Consider the following 14,711-nt stretch of genomic DNA (forward strand, 5'->3'; position numbering starts at 1 on the left):
ACTATTGGCAACTAAATAAACATTGTAATTTTTAAATCAGTTTCATATGTCATTAATAACATATATTTATGATAAAATAATACGCTATTAACAATAACAAATATTAATAAATAATGTGACTCAAACGCTTGTAACCAATTTTTTTTCAACGAATAATAAAATAAGGTCGGCTCGGTTCTTGTTTCAACAACAAGACAGCTGCTATATATATATATATATATATATATATATATATGTATTAAGTAAGGAAGGGACAAATAATAATAAATTAAATTATCTATGAATTTTTGATGCAGCTGTCTTGTTGTTGAAACAAGAACCGAGCCGACCTTATTTTATTATTCGTTGAAAAAAAATTGGTTACAAGCGTTTGAGTCACATTATTTATTAATATTTGTTTTGAAGTCGGTTAAAAATATATATATATATATATATATATATATATATATATATATATATATATATATATGTGTTTATTTTTAACCGACTTCGAAAAAAGGAGGAGGTAATTGATTATTATTTTTTATCTAAAAACAACAATAAATTTAACTATATTATATAATCGTAAATCGACTTTTAAGTAGTCAAATATTTTTCATTTCATTTTACTTAGGAGACCTCTTAATATTTTGATCATTGTTATTCAGCTGTATTTGTCGAGTTTTGCTGAGGTTGTGTGTTATTGAGGCTTATATAAATGAAAAGCTTACGTTGTAAATTATTATTTAATCTCTAATAAGGGTGACGTACGAATGATAGCATTTAAATAATAGCTGATAAACTTCACCTGTTTGTAATTGAGAGGAATTCTTTTTATATATATATATATATATATATATATATATATATATATATATATATATATATATATATATATATATATATATATATATATATGTGTTTATTTTTAACCGACTTCGAAAAAAGGAGGAGGTAATTGATTATTATTTTTTATCTAAAAACAACAATAAATTTAACTATATTATATAATCGTAAATCGACTTTTAAGTAGTCAAATATTTTTCATTTCATTTTACTTAGGAGACCTCTTAATATTTTGATCATTGTTATTCAGCTGTATTTGTCGAGTTTTGCTGAGGTTGTGTGTTATTGAGGCTTATATAAATGAAAAGCTTACGTTGTAAATTATTATTTAATCTCTAATAAGGGTGACGTACGAATGATAGCATTTAAATAATAGCTGATAAACTTCACCTGTTTGTAATTGAGAGGAATTCTTTTTAAATGATTCTTGTAGGTATAAAAATACTGAAGTTACCTCTTGTATGTTCGTATGGTATTCCACAAGGTAGCATATTAGGACCTACATTATTCGTTGTGTGTCAGATCTATGTAATGATAAAATGCAAATATTCACACATTAGCTTAACGATACAATAATATTTTTGTGTGCCAATATCTGTGATCAGGTTTATACCTCAGCGGTTGGGATATCATAAGTCACAGTCACAGTCACTATAGTACAACACAACTTAGATGTAACATTAAAAATTATTTAAATCGATCACACTAATATTATGTACGCCTTCCTAAATCACCATTTTTTTTTCATTTCCTATGTAATAATTTGTAATGTTATATAAGCAAATAAATTCGTCAAATTGACTCGTAGCTTTACATGAACTTGATAGCAAAATCATAAGGTCACATTATTAAAGACTTTATTATTATATATTTATATGTTTTAACTAAATTAAATAGTATTTATAATTTGTAGGATTGATCATTTTAAATAAAATGAAATTACAGAAATATTTGAATTCTAGATTATTAAAAATTAAATAGAAGATCAAGAATACAAAAAGATAAATAACTGTTTATTTTTATTGGAACGGTACATATACGAAACCTATATCGTTATTCTGAATAGCTCATGGTATGGTAATGTTAAAAATAAAACCCTTATTAATCTTTATTAATTTATTTCTTTAGAAATCATATATAACAAAAACGCTGAACGTCGTAAATGTAACAATACATTTAAACGAGCTTTTAAACAATATAAACAATAACGCTGAACGCAATAAATGTAATTATTACATTTAAACGAGCTACGAAACAATTTATTAATGAATTCTAACTCGCTGACTGAATTTGTTTATTTATAATTAGATCAGTAGTATAAAGACTCCTCTGGTTCTGATTCCGTTTCCGGTTCTGGTTCCGGTTCTGGTTGAGGTTCTGGTTCAGGTTCCGGTTCAGGCTCAGGTTCAGGCTCAGGGTCAGGCTTAGGAGAACTAGTCCAGTCGAAGTCAATACCAGTAACTTCATACATCCAATCCTGGTAGTATCCGGGACGGACGTAAGCTGTGATAAAGTAATTTAAAAATTAGTTTTTGTAAAATTTCTTACAAGATTTAAATATATATTTCTAGGTATATAATCAGAGTTATTATATTTTATGGTAACACGAAACGAATTACACTGATATTTAATAAATAATTCTGTAAATAATTTGTATGATAGACAGGTTATGCCGCTTTGAGTTTGACATAAATACAAAACTTTAAAAAAATATAACTCGAACACACACAACTGAAGAAGTGAAATAGATTTTGAGATTGACCATAAGAATGGTGATTTGTTTGACCATTGTTATTTTGTTATAAAAGAACATTACATGAGTTACCAATACGTTATGATAAAAGTAATAATTACCTGTGGGGAATATGCTGCTACAGCCGACACTAGAACCAAAGCTCACAATACCAATCATGGTGAGTTTACCGTCCTCATCTACCATCGTCAGCGGACCGCCGCTGTCTCCCTAAAACATAATTGACAAATTTTTTGTATGTTAACTTTTGCACTGATTTAAACTTAAGGTTTTTTAACAGATTTGACACAAACAAGAGGTATTTGTAAATTATTGGTCTTTGTCAATCATTAAATCTCTGAAAATGATAATTATTCTGCACTGTAAAACAAGGACTACATTTTGGTTTGGTAACTGGCCTACCAGATCCTCCATTGTCGTGGAGGGTCAATGAGTAATCTGATATTCTTAGAAGTAGTCCAGAGATATCTATCTATATCTTTTCGGTCATCTCGTAGCAGCAAAAGCAAGAAATTGTTCAGGAAGAAATCAGAAGTTGATCCATTTTTACAGTACTAACCGAGCACGCCGATTGGATTGTGTTGTTGTAGTACTGTGCGCAAACAGTTTGCGGGTGGATGGAGAGGAACCAGCGTCGGCATTCCGCGTTACTAATACCACGGTTTAATGTCCACAGGAGAACTTGGGAAGCGGCACCACCTGCACCAGATTGACAGTATTAAGCCATGACATGATTGACCAATGTAACGGCATTTTAATGTATTGTACAACTGAAATATACGGTTTATTCTTGGAAAATTAATTCAAAACTGCATTTTTTTTTCTAATTGAAAGATTTCTATATAACCTTATTTTTGGGTACTTTGATGATTCCATGACGTATTTCTCGTATATCTTCTTCTTATTTGGGGTGAGAGGTTTAATTGTTAGAGATAATCACTCAATTGACGCTTAAATACTTATACAATATCAAATACTTTTGGCCCTTATTTATCACTTATCATGACTACCATTAGTGAAGCAGCTGCCAACTAAATGGCAACAAAGAGTCACTATAACTACTGAGTTTATTGCTGTTTTTTTTCTAGGGAATATCAATACTGTAACATGATGATTCAAAAGAGCTTTTTTATGAGCCATGCCATTATAGCTGGATGTGTTGACTTTAAGCTTAATTTACTTTATAAAATTATCATTAACGGTCTTTAAGTGAAAACAAATAAATAATTACCATTCCAAGCGTCATTGGTGAGACCGAAGCCGCTCACGGTGAGGACAACGTCGGTATAATCAACGTCTTTCTGTTCAGAGCTTTGCATACGGATCGGCTGAACATTGGCTGAAAAGTTGAAACAATATTAAAATAATATTAAATATCTTGATGATAAACATCGTGCGGCAGCCTGACACTATCGCATGAATTACTGCCACATATTTATCCGAAAAACTCATGTAGAGTGCGAGGCATTGATTCATGCAATTATCAAAATGAGGAGGCTTTAGTTCAGCAGTGAGCCTTTATAGGCAGACTTTACTTACTTTACGAAAATATAATTTCCACCTAAATTTAATCTATATTAATATTATGATTGTGAAACTAACTGTCAGTCTGGCTGTCGCTCTTTCACGACCAAACCGTTCAAGCGAATTTGATGAAATTTGGTATGAAGCAAACTTGAACTCCAACAAAGAACATTACCTTTTTTGCCAAAAATATGGAAACCAACACGCTAAAACGCCAGCGAAGTCGCCGGCAGCTACTGGTTTATTATAAATATTATGACAAATGCTGCAATCTCAGTGCACCTCTATGATATACAGACTATTATATTACTTATAGTCTGTAGTATTGAACATTAAAACATTATAAACTTACGTCCGTAAGGAATGCTTCGACTCAATTTCACCAGAGCGATGTCGTCTCTCTGCACGGTGTTGCTATTGACGTTGTAATCAGGGTGAATGAAACCATTGCTCGAATGTTCTTCAAGGATGTACGTTGGGCGTATGAGTTCTACGACTCCAAAACGTATAACGAATGATATACGGCTGTGAAAAAATATAGGAGTTAATATAATACAGCATCATTACATAGTAGGTATAAAACAAAGTCGCTTACCGCTGTCTGTACATATGTATGTAATAGATAGACTGTTTCGAGAGGCACGTTTTTGTATATATTACAAAGACAATGTAGTTAAGAAACACTGATAATTTTAGAAGTTTCTACTGTAATGCATGCAGTAAATAAACAAATTCTGTAGTATGTTTAGTATCAGTATCGGGTCACTAGTACCTCATATAAAGTGGAGATTAGTAATAAGTGTCAATAACTATTTTCCCTATGCGGATTTTATCAATTATCATACATACATACACACATTCTTAGGTACACCAAAAAGGTTGAACTAACGCCCCCATAGCTGCCCCCCCCCCCCCCAACGCACGAATTAAGGTACGTGCGAAAATTGTATTATTGTTATTCATGAATTCTTAGACCTTTCATTATCATTTAATTAATATGAGACTCCTCTTGAATGTTTGATTTAAGCCGTATTAAACCTCCCTTTAAGTGCATACAACGTGCATATTATATATGAGTATATGCATTTATTGTATGCGCGTGAAGCACAGTTTCATATAACATTTGTTTAAGACGTACTTAGCAAGACAGTGAGCAGCAGTGATGACCCAGTTGTTATGAATGATGGATCCTCCACACGAGGAGACTGCACCGGCCGACGATACCATACGGACGCTGACCTGGTGAGGAATCTGGCCTAATACCGCCTCCCATCCTCCAACGATGCGAGTATCTGGTATAGAAATAATAATTGCTTATCTAGAAGTTACAATATTCTAACATGATTGTATTTTTAAATGTTGAAAAAGAGTAACTACTGAGCCTCTTACCGGTTCTTCTCGGTAGAATCTACTTTCCGAACTAGTGGTAGCTTAAATGTTTTTTATATGCATGCATGATATAGCATGTTTATTGTTTTTTATTTTGCTTGTGTAACCCAAGACTCATTCATCTCAGTCTGGGGACTCATTTGTATTGAAACATAATTCAGCTCTAAAGCATTACGAGGTAACCTATCATTATGTGTATATTATTATTTGTGCTACTTACTGGAGGCTTTGATATCTGAAACGTAGGCTGGCTCATTTTCTCTCAAAGCCGGATTTGCCTGGAATTAAACAAAAATAATAAAATTAAAAGCAACTCAGTGCAATACGGTGTCAGGCTGTCTGCTAAAACTCGTATAAACTAAAGTGTATTGAAAATTAGTACAATCAGCACAAAATGGCACTGAAATGTGCGACGGGGTATTATACATCAGCAGAAGGCTTGTCCTTGTGCAATTTTCCAAGATACTCCTAGCTTCATTATTGAATTAATTTAATATTATTTTAGAAATAAATAGCCGATTGATTTCAGCTTAATGAGCTGAATATTTTTGGTTTCTCTCTTTCGGTTTACATGGTCTCTCTTGGCCAAGAAGTTTAGGTAGGCTTTTATACCATGTTTCCCTTAATGACACAATAAATCAGGCTCTTTCCGTTCAATTCGTCATGACGATGATAAGAACCTGATGGACTAACATTGTTTCCCTTGGAACGAGGGACGTTACATAAGATGAAACGACGGCCTCCTCTTTAATTCGATAACAATGTTCAAAGCCGGCGCATCTTCGGAAAATTTTGAAGCGAACTAACGCCCCAAATATTTGAATCTTATTCCAAATTCCTTTTTTGTCTTATTTTGTTGTTGAAACACGTGGGCCCTGCAGTAATGGTGCAAAAAGCTTTATTATAAGTACAACACCGTCATTTTTTTTTGTGGCTTTTATTTGTGCCAAAAAGGCACAGATTATTTCGCCAATGTCACGTGTGAAACACCGTCTTATTGCCTCGACTGGTGACAGGAGGGCAGAGGGCTGATTCGTTGATGCCCCGAGGATCAAAATTGCGATTCAACAGGGAAAAGCTGCTAGCATTCTTGTCACCATTCCACGCGGGCAAGATTTATACAGTAACCATTTTTAATTCATACGTGAACCTAATTTTAATAATAATTTTGTAAATAAATATTCTTGATACACGATTTAATCATATTATGATTAGATTTAGTTGTTGTTTTATAAGTTAGTTTGATTTGATTATTATTAGACTTTTAAATCAGTGCGATTATTACATTAAGCTGAGATTAATGTTATCAATCATTGATTAATTATAAGTCATTGGCACATAGATAATGTAATCTGATACCGGGGTTTTAAGATTTGAAAACATACAGAAAAATATTAAAGAATAATTTTGTTTTATTCAAATTATATACAAGTTGCTCGAAATTATCCGCGCATTAAGTCGTATGACAAAATTTGTAATTTTTCAGGAGAGCGATTTATAACTTTCTCATTTGCATTGCTCAGCCGCCGACTTACGACTGTTTTTGTTGTCTTGACTCTAATGTGAAACGACGCATATAATCGTAAGTTATAGTAACCCACAACCATCGAACACGCCTAAAGTCGCAACTTCCGTGATAGGACTTTACCAATATCTCATTCTGGCCTAAAAGCATTTAACTTTTTGCGTTTGTCAAAACATTAGTAATTTCGAATATGTTGACCGAGATTAAAGCTGTTCTATCGAATAAACTTTATTTGTATGTATACCTACTGCATATTAATCAAACATATCCAAAATAAAATCGAATTGATTGAAAAACCAAAAAAAGTAGTACTATTTTTGTTTGTTTTTTTTTTAACGTTTCTACAATTATCTTTCTTAATTATTTTTCAATTAAATAAATAAATAATGTGTATATACTAAATTGATAATACTTTTAAACACTGAAAAGTTAAGATTATTCATTTTAAAGAAGAAGAGACAAGAGACTCTAATTTGGAATTTTATTGTTTCAAAAAATAATAACAAGTAAAAAATGTTACCTGCGCCAGTCCTAGGATGAGCAGTAGCCCCAAAGCGTATACGCCCGCCATTTCAACTAATTACCTAATGACTAAAGATATTTACCTGTGATACTTTTATACAACACTTATCGTGTTATTAATTTGGATTTATTCTTTATCTTTCGTCGATTCGATCGAATTATAGTTAAACAGACTTGGGTATTATTGGGAAAAATATAGGTTATGCGATTTGAGAATGCGTAGAAATATATCTTTTATAATTATTGAAAAGACTTATTAAGATTTTATTTAAGTGATTGAATCTCTCTGTCTCTCAGATGCGAAATAAATATTAACAGGCATCTTCTCAAGCTGTTCAGATATCTGGAACGATTATACAACCCACTCTTTTGTTATTATATATGAACCGGGTAGGAATTTGAATCCACCGTTTGTAAGAGTAAGTCCAAATGCGAAGACGACCAGTACAGTCAGAGAGAATAAACTGCACTAGTTGATTTCACCATGCCAGCCCTCAAGATGCCTCTTCAGGCGCCTTTGAATGGAACCCAACGTGGGTTAAAATAAGAAGAGGGTTAGTAGAGGGGAGTAATCCCCTTTCTTGGCTGTGATGAAAGAAAAGGAGAAATTTTCCATGCGTGATGGCATTGATGGCACAGTTAGGCGGTGACATCTTGAGCTAATATGCTTAGATATTGGTATTGACGGAAAAGGGAAGCAGGAATTAGAGAAAATAATTCCTCAGAGCACTCGCCCTAATAGATGTTATTTCTCGACGTAACTGTGAAGGTTCGAGGGTGTTTGTGGCCATATTATGTGTTCTCATTATTCTGTCAATAAGACAAGTCTTCGATAAGATAATTACATAATATTGGAAAGTACGTCAGAAGGCTCTGTATTATATATAAATAATATATATATATATATATATATATATATATATATATATATATATATATATATATATATATATAATAAATAAATATAAAAAATAAATATGAGACAATATCACATACATTACTCTGATCCCAATGTAAGTAGCTGAAGCACTTGTGTTATGGAAATCCGAAGTAACGAAGGTACCACAAACACCCAGACCCAAGACAACATAGAAAACTTACTTACTTGTACACACCACTCGACCATGGAGGTCGTCATATATATATGTTAGAAATACTTCACATATTCCAACACGCTGGTCCAATGCGGGTTAGTGGTAGAAAGAGGCTGCGGAGCGAGCGTGTGAGGAGAGTGCCTCCGCGGTCGTCGTCGGATCGACAAATAAGACCGGTGAGAAGACAGCAGCGCTATGCGCAGCTTCTCCTCCAGCTGTAAACGTCGCCGGGAGTAGAGATGTTCTCTGTACCCCGGGAACTCCTCTAGCTTGGAAGCCCGTGGTGGGCCAACCGTCGGGGCATCACAGTAGAATGCTCAAGCGATCCCGTGATGCCCCCCGTAGAGAAAGAGTGGGTACCGCTGGTTTTTTGATGGGTATTCCGGTGCCTTCAGCGCCGGCGAGCTTCCCCAAAATACAACATCATGTGGGGGAAACGCGTAATGCGATTTTCCAGCGGAAAAAAAATGCGGGTTGGTGGAATGCATGTGTGGCAGAATTTCGATAAAATTAGACACATGCAGGTTTCCTCACGATGTTTTCCTTCACCGCCGAAAATAAGATGAATCATAAACACAAATTAAACACATATGTATATATGTATAGAGGTGCTTGCCTGGATTTGAACCCGAAATCATCGGTTAAGATCCTCGCGTTCGAATCACTGGGCCGTCTCAGCTCTTTCCTATTTTAGTATTCTCAATTTATTTAGTAAAATGCACATGTTAAAATATTTACCCATAGGAGGAGAAAAGCCAAACGAACAACAATTGACAGCAAAATGACGGTATGTCATTGGTTGATCGAGAGAATATGGAAGTAAATTTAAGTGGAAATACGTAGTTAAGTAAAATAATATCCCGTGATAAATAAGTTAATAACGTTCGAAATAAAAATAAAATCGTTTTTAACAAATATTTATTAACAATAAATAAGTACAAATATTATTTTAGGTACAAAATATCACAATGACACAAAAATATTTACTACATTCTATATTACAAAAATACGTAGCTAATACAAAAAAAAAAAACATTTAAAAGATGCGATAATTATTGCACAATTAATTTATAAGCCTATCGTGTATGAAACAACTTTTATTGCTTTAGCATTTAAATTTAAAATACATATATATTTTTTCAAATTGTATTTCACTAAGAATTCGCTCAACAAGCGTTCGTCCCGGCGTTTGTAGACGGTACTTTTTACGCGTGACGTCACGTTTAGGACAAGAGTTAAGAACTTCACTAGATCTTCTCTAGATCCTCGGACTGAATTTCACTTTTCACAGTTTTTTTACCTTATAAATTTAAGAATAAAGTATTATTGCACGTATCAAACAAGTGTTTTTTTCAGCAGTGTGATACGACCTTATTGTTACATAGTATAGAATTCAAAATACGAATTTTAATTTGATTATTTATGTCTAGGTAGACTGTCAAAACAACAGTGACCAATAGTTACCCACTGTGTACACACACACTAGTAAAATATTATGACGCTTGGTGTGTGTCAAGCGTAGCTATCACGCACACTACGATAATAAAATAAGCTTTAGCACTTTTGTAGTGTGTTCTATCTACACAAAAATAATCTAAGTAAATATTTTTAAATACTAATTTCCATCCAATCCATTGTAGTGTAAAAATAATTAATTTTCTCTTATATAAAAAAAAATATATATTGTTTCTGGCGTTAGAAAATTTCTGAACGATTTATTTGCACGCTGCATTCTAGATGGTATTGTCATTCGCACCAAACTTGTGCGATAATTTCAATTCAATTAATTGGATGAATCTGGTTTCAATTTAGATTGCAAACATATTAACAGTCTACGTCAAATACAAACTGATAAAAATGAAACAAATTCCACCACTACCAGTAATTCAGTAATTATTAAGCAACGGTATATTTGTGACAATAATTTTATTATTAAGTCCACTGACAGAAAGCGTTTTTTGACGTCTGTCAGTTGGTCATGACAAGTGACACGATACAAAATAAACAGTCTACATAACCTTGTAACAGCGGCGTATAGATTTAAACAAAAATATTTCACTATCATTCAAAATTACATTTAGCTCATATAAGATTTATTGTAAATTAGCATAATTGGAATAAACTGTACTTTCTTTTGTTAAGTAGAGATTATTCTCTTTCGGACAATATTGATAAGAGATTTGATAGAAAGCGTCGCATCAATGTTTAACTAATTACCTCCTAAGCACATAATAGGCAGTTGACAGTTTTTAATGATATTATACGATTCTTTATTTAAATTTACGTCATTTCAAAGTTACACATTTACAAACGCTCTCAGTGACTGGATCAGACTGGACCTTTGTATAATTTGTGGACTACTTACTTAACAAGATACTTGTTCGTTATTGAATCGATGTGATTAAGGAATAACTCTATAGCCTGGTGCTAAATATAAATAAGATTTACATTTAGTACTGAGAATATAACATATGATTTTTTTATAATATTATCAAATATGCATATTTGTAGATTGTTTCATAGATATTTTCTTTTAGCTCCAGGACAGTGTAAGATTTTTTACAGAAATAATAATTAAGCTAAATTATTCTTCTAAATCAACCAACTACTAACCTTAACTGCAATGATAAGTACAGAGTCATAAAAATTTAAATACGTATTCTAATATGAATCGTTTTAAAATTTATTAAATTTAACAAGAATATAAATGTATTATTCACAGTAAGAATACACTATTGGATCATGGTGGTTTAAAGTTGCGTGTAAATTCGATGTCTATATTCGATTTGGTTCACAAAACAATTCGTTTTTTTATATTCGAGTCATTATATTATAAATTTCATTTATATTCTTCCAATAAAATATGAGATATAGTTTTATGCCACTGCGGCTCATTAATTAAAAATTCGAAATACAATTTATAATTACTTGGTTCCATATTATTTATTATATAAATAAATCTTCAATAACGCTAATACAGCCAATATAATACTACATAAAATGTATGTTAATAATATTCTCACTGACAAAAAAATATTCTAAGAATTTATATTTAACATTCCTAAGGAAACATATCAATTAATTTCAATAGTAATTGATATCGCGATGCATTTCTGTCGCTGAGGGAATGCGTTTCTGACGTCTGTCACTTGATCATGACAAGTGACACAGTATAAAAATAAACAGTTGACATAACTTTGTAATAGCACATTATGGATTTAAAAATATATATTAATTTTTTTTATATTTATTTTATTATTTCATACTAGTAGTCGCCTTGTCCTTTCTTTGAGTTCAAGTTTGCTCCATACCAAATTTCATCAAATTGGGTTCAGCAATTTGGTAGTGAAAGAGCGATAGACAAATAATATTAATATAGATTATTAATTAGTGGGATAACTGTACGATAGTTGTATTGTTTTGGTTATTTATTTCCGAATTCAAAGTGATATCGTTCATTCGATTCCAAACCTGTCTGAAACGCATTCTCTTAGCGGCTGCTTATCAAATAATAAACGTAACACATCCCTACAGATCTTGTTTATCAATTCAAATTTTCCAATAATGCGATAGAAGTGTAAAATTTTAATAAAACCATTAATATAATTAAAAATAACTCTAAGTACAATACACAAAATCACTAACATATATTTTCACAAAATATATATATTACCGGCTCAAAAGAGACCACTATGAGCCAAAATAATCGAAGTTTGATTGGCTCAGGTTGTACTATTTAGAGTCCTGTATAATTTTATTGTCCCTGCATATACGCTCGAAAACTTACGACAAGCAAATATGAGTTCTATTTTACATATCATAAGCCTCAGAATGCAATGGATTGAACAATGTCTATGTTTAAGTACATACATAATCGTTTATCACGTTTGTATGGTTATGGATGTATCTTTCTTCGATTCTAACATTTTGTAGTAGACGACAGCATCGTGAACGGTGGGGAATGTGTCTAGTTGTAGTTGTTCAGATTCTAGGGAATTATATCGTTCAATCATTTCTAGTACTGGTCCTGAAAAACACGAAGTAAGTGATGAACAGTGCGCTCGCTATAGTTTATACTATAGTTATGTTCGCCATTCAAATCCAAACAAATAAGATCAAAATATATTTTATTCTTGACGGCTTTGACTTTAAAGGTATTTCAAGAAACAATTATCTTTTCCGTATTCGTGAGACATTATCATCAATAAAGTTTATTTAGTTATTAATAAACTTTATTGATGACTTTATTGACTGTGCATTTGTTTTCAGTTAATTCATCGTTCAACATAAATTTGAAATGATAACTTAAAACTATGTAGATCAAATTAACGATCAAGATTGCATTGAAATAAAATGATGTAAAAAAATTTAGTAACATAGTTAGTATACCTGTAAAAATTAGGCTTGGCTTAAACAGTTATTTAAAATAGGCTATTTGACAATGCGAAAAATAAATTGTGAATTATTGTAATCAGTGTAAATTATGTGTTTAAAAATGGTTATTTACTAACGAAAGTTAAAAATAATACTTAATTTATTCAGAAATCAATAAATAAAAATTCATTTTTTCAAACGTTTGTCACGTGATACAAAACGGTGAAGTCACTTTCTTGTAAACCTTGCTTTTCTACTATATGTACTACAGATTAAAATACAGCAAAGTGACGTCACCGACGCCTTTGCAGCGCCATATTGTCCAAGTAGCGTTTTCGCGCATTATTTAAATATGGATTTTTTAATAAGATATTCTTCGGAAAATATGTACTAGAAATAAAAAAATATCAACTTTTACTGGGTTCCTTAACCTCTACTAAACAAAATAAAATGGATTTTAAAAACCAGTCAAATAGCCTATTATAAAAGAGCGCATGTCGTATTAATAAGAGGTACACACCATTAGCGCCAGCAAGTAGAACTGTGATATCGTTCGCCACCAGCTCCTTTTGTGCTGCGACAAGACTTTTTATCCCTGGCGCATCTACGTATGACAACGCAGTGGCGTCGATTATAACACATTGTACCTGAAATACAAAATAAATCAACTTTTAATAACTGGCTATTAGAAAATCACTCTTATCTTGATAATACGAATATCTTGAAATAAGAAATATCCATAAAAATCCACCTTCTTTTTTTTTCTCAAATACATACTTATCAATTTCTAAAATCAATTTTTATCTCACTTGTTTCGTTCACTTTCTTTTTAGTTGCTAGAAATGTTCAAAGGTCATAGGATATCGATTCGGTGCACATGTCTTGATATAATAATAAAGAAAAATTAAATAAGTAATAATTAATAAACAAATAATTAAAAAATAATCAAGCTTCTTGTAAGCTAAACTCGTTTTATTGTTTCATTACTTCAATTCTTGTAACACGAATTGGAAGTTGACATGTGTTTACATTTTTAAGGTAAATCAGCCTTATTTAGTGTTTGATTTTATATATTTGGTGTATGTATGTGGTAGTTAATGATTAATCGAACTAACAAATAGGTACTTGTAATACATAATCAGTATCAGTATCAACATAACACAAAGTAAGACAATTTAGTATAAACTTTGTCATTAAATAGGAATGGCAGAATTACGGCTTATATAGTTTTACTACAAAGGTGTATAAATTTTTATAATAATAGATATTTGTACAAAAAAAAAAATGTAACAAAGTTCCTCACATTTGAGAAAACAATAACAAAATTAGTTCAATTGTCAACAAATTGGTAATAAGCCATTAATAAAATGTGGTTTGTTGAAAAAACAGTTTGACAATCTATGATTATCCTTAATAAGTGAACAAGCCTAGCGTGTCGCCGGCATTACAAAAGACATTTTTTTCTAAAATAAAAAAAAATATTATTTTTAACGGGCCACTTAAAAACTCAGTAGCATATCGCTTGAAGATTGCACACAATTAGTTTGAATGAATAATTTAGCCTAGTTTTTAAGATATCACTGAAATTCGCATGAACACGCTAGGCTTGTCGCTGGCACTGAACGTGTTAAGTGATTGAATCTCTCTGTCTCTCTCACTCTCTCTCAGATGCGAAATAAATGTTTACAGGCCGACTTAACGCACT

General features: G+C 31.8%; 2 protein-coding genes across 2 annotated transcripts in view; both read right to left on the reverse strand.

The window, feature by feature from the left end:
* Positions 1–1,921: 1,921 nt before the first annotated feature.
* LOC124532867 (collagenase-like) lies at positions 1,922–7,631 on the reverse strand. The gene is made up of 8 exons (XM_047107979.1): positions 7,537–7,631; positions 5,712–5,769; positions 5,241–5,394; positions 4,455–4,627; positions 3,810–3,917; positions 3,138–3,277; positions 2,680–2,788; positions 1,922–2,328 (listed from the first exon to the last, which is right to left on the reverse strand). The coding sequence occupies exons 1-8, from the start codon at positions 7,585–7,587 to the stop codon at positions 2,135–2,137; spliced, it is 987 nt and encodes a 328-aa protein (XP_046963935.1). The 5' UTR covers positions 7,588–7,631; the 3' UTR covers positions 1,922–2,134.
* A 3,913-nt stretch (positions 7,632–11,544) lies between these two features.
* LOC124532709 (prestin) overlaps positions 11,545–14,711 on the reverse strand; it is a 35,923-nt gene continuing 32,756 nt past the window's right edge. The window contains exons 16-17 of the mRNA XM_047107740.1: positions 13,527–13,653; positions 11,545–12,659 (exon numbers count right to left, since the gene is read on the reverse strand). Coding sequence (XP_046963696.1) covers positions 12,514–12,659; positions 13,527–13,653 — 273 coding nt within the window. The 3' untranslated portion in view covers positions 11,545–12,513. The remainder of the gene's footprint in view (positions 12,660–13,526; positions 13,654–14,711) is intronic.

The sequence above is a fragment of the Vanessa cardui genome, chromosome 10, assembly GCF_905220365.1.
Source record: "Vanessa cardui chromosome 10, ilVanCard2.1, whole genome shotgun sequence".
Taxonomy (NCBI): Eukaryota; Metazoa; Arthropoda; class Insecta; order Lepidoptera; family Nymphalidae; genus Vanessa; species Vanessa cardui.

Bases quoted from the DNA above. Each gene is read 5' to 3' on its own strand.
- LOC124532867 (XM_047107979.1), bottom strand. From the start codon at position 7,587: ATGGCGGGCGTATACGCTTTGGGGCTACTGCTCATCCTAGGACTGGCG. The intron at 4,628-5,240 runs GTACGTCTTAAA...ATTTTTTCACAG, and splicing joins GCTGCTCACTGTCTTGCTAA to CCGTATATCATTCGTTATAC. The intron at 3,278-3,809 runs GTAATTATTTAT...AATCTGGTGCAG, and splicing joins CACCAATGACGCTTGGAATG to GTGGTGCCGCTTCCCAAGTT.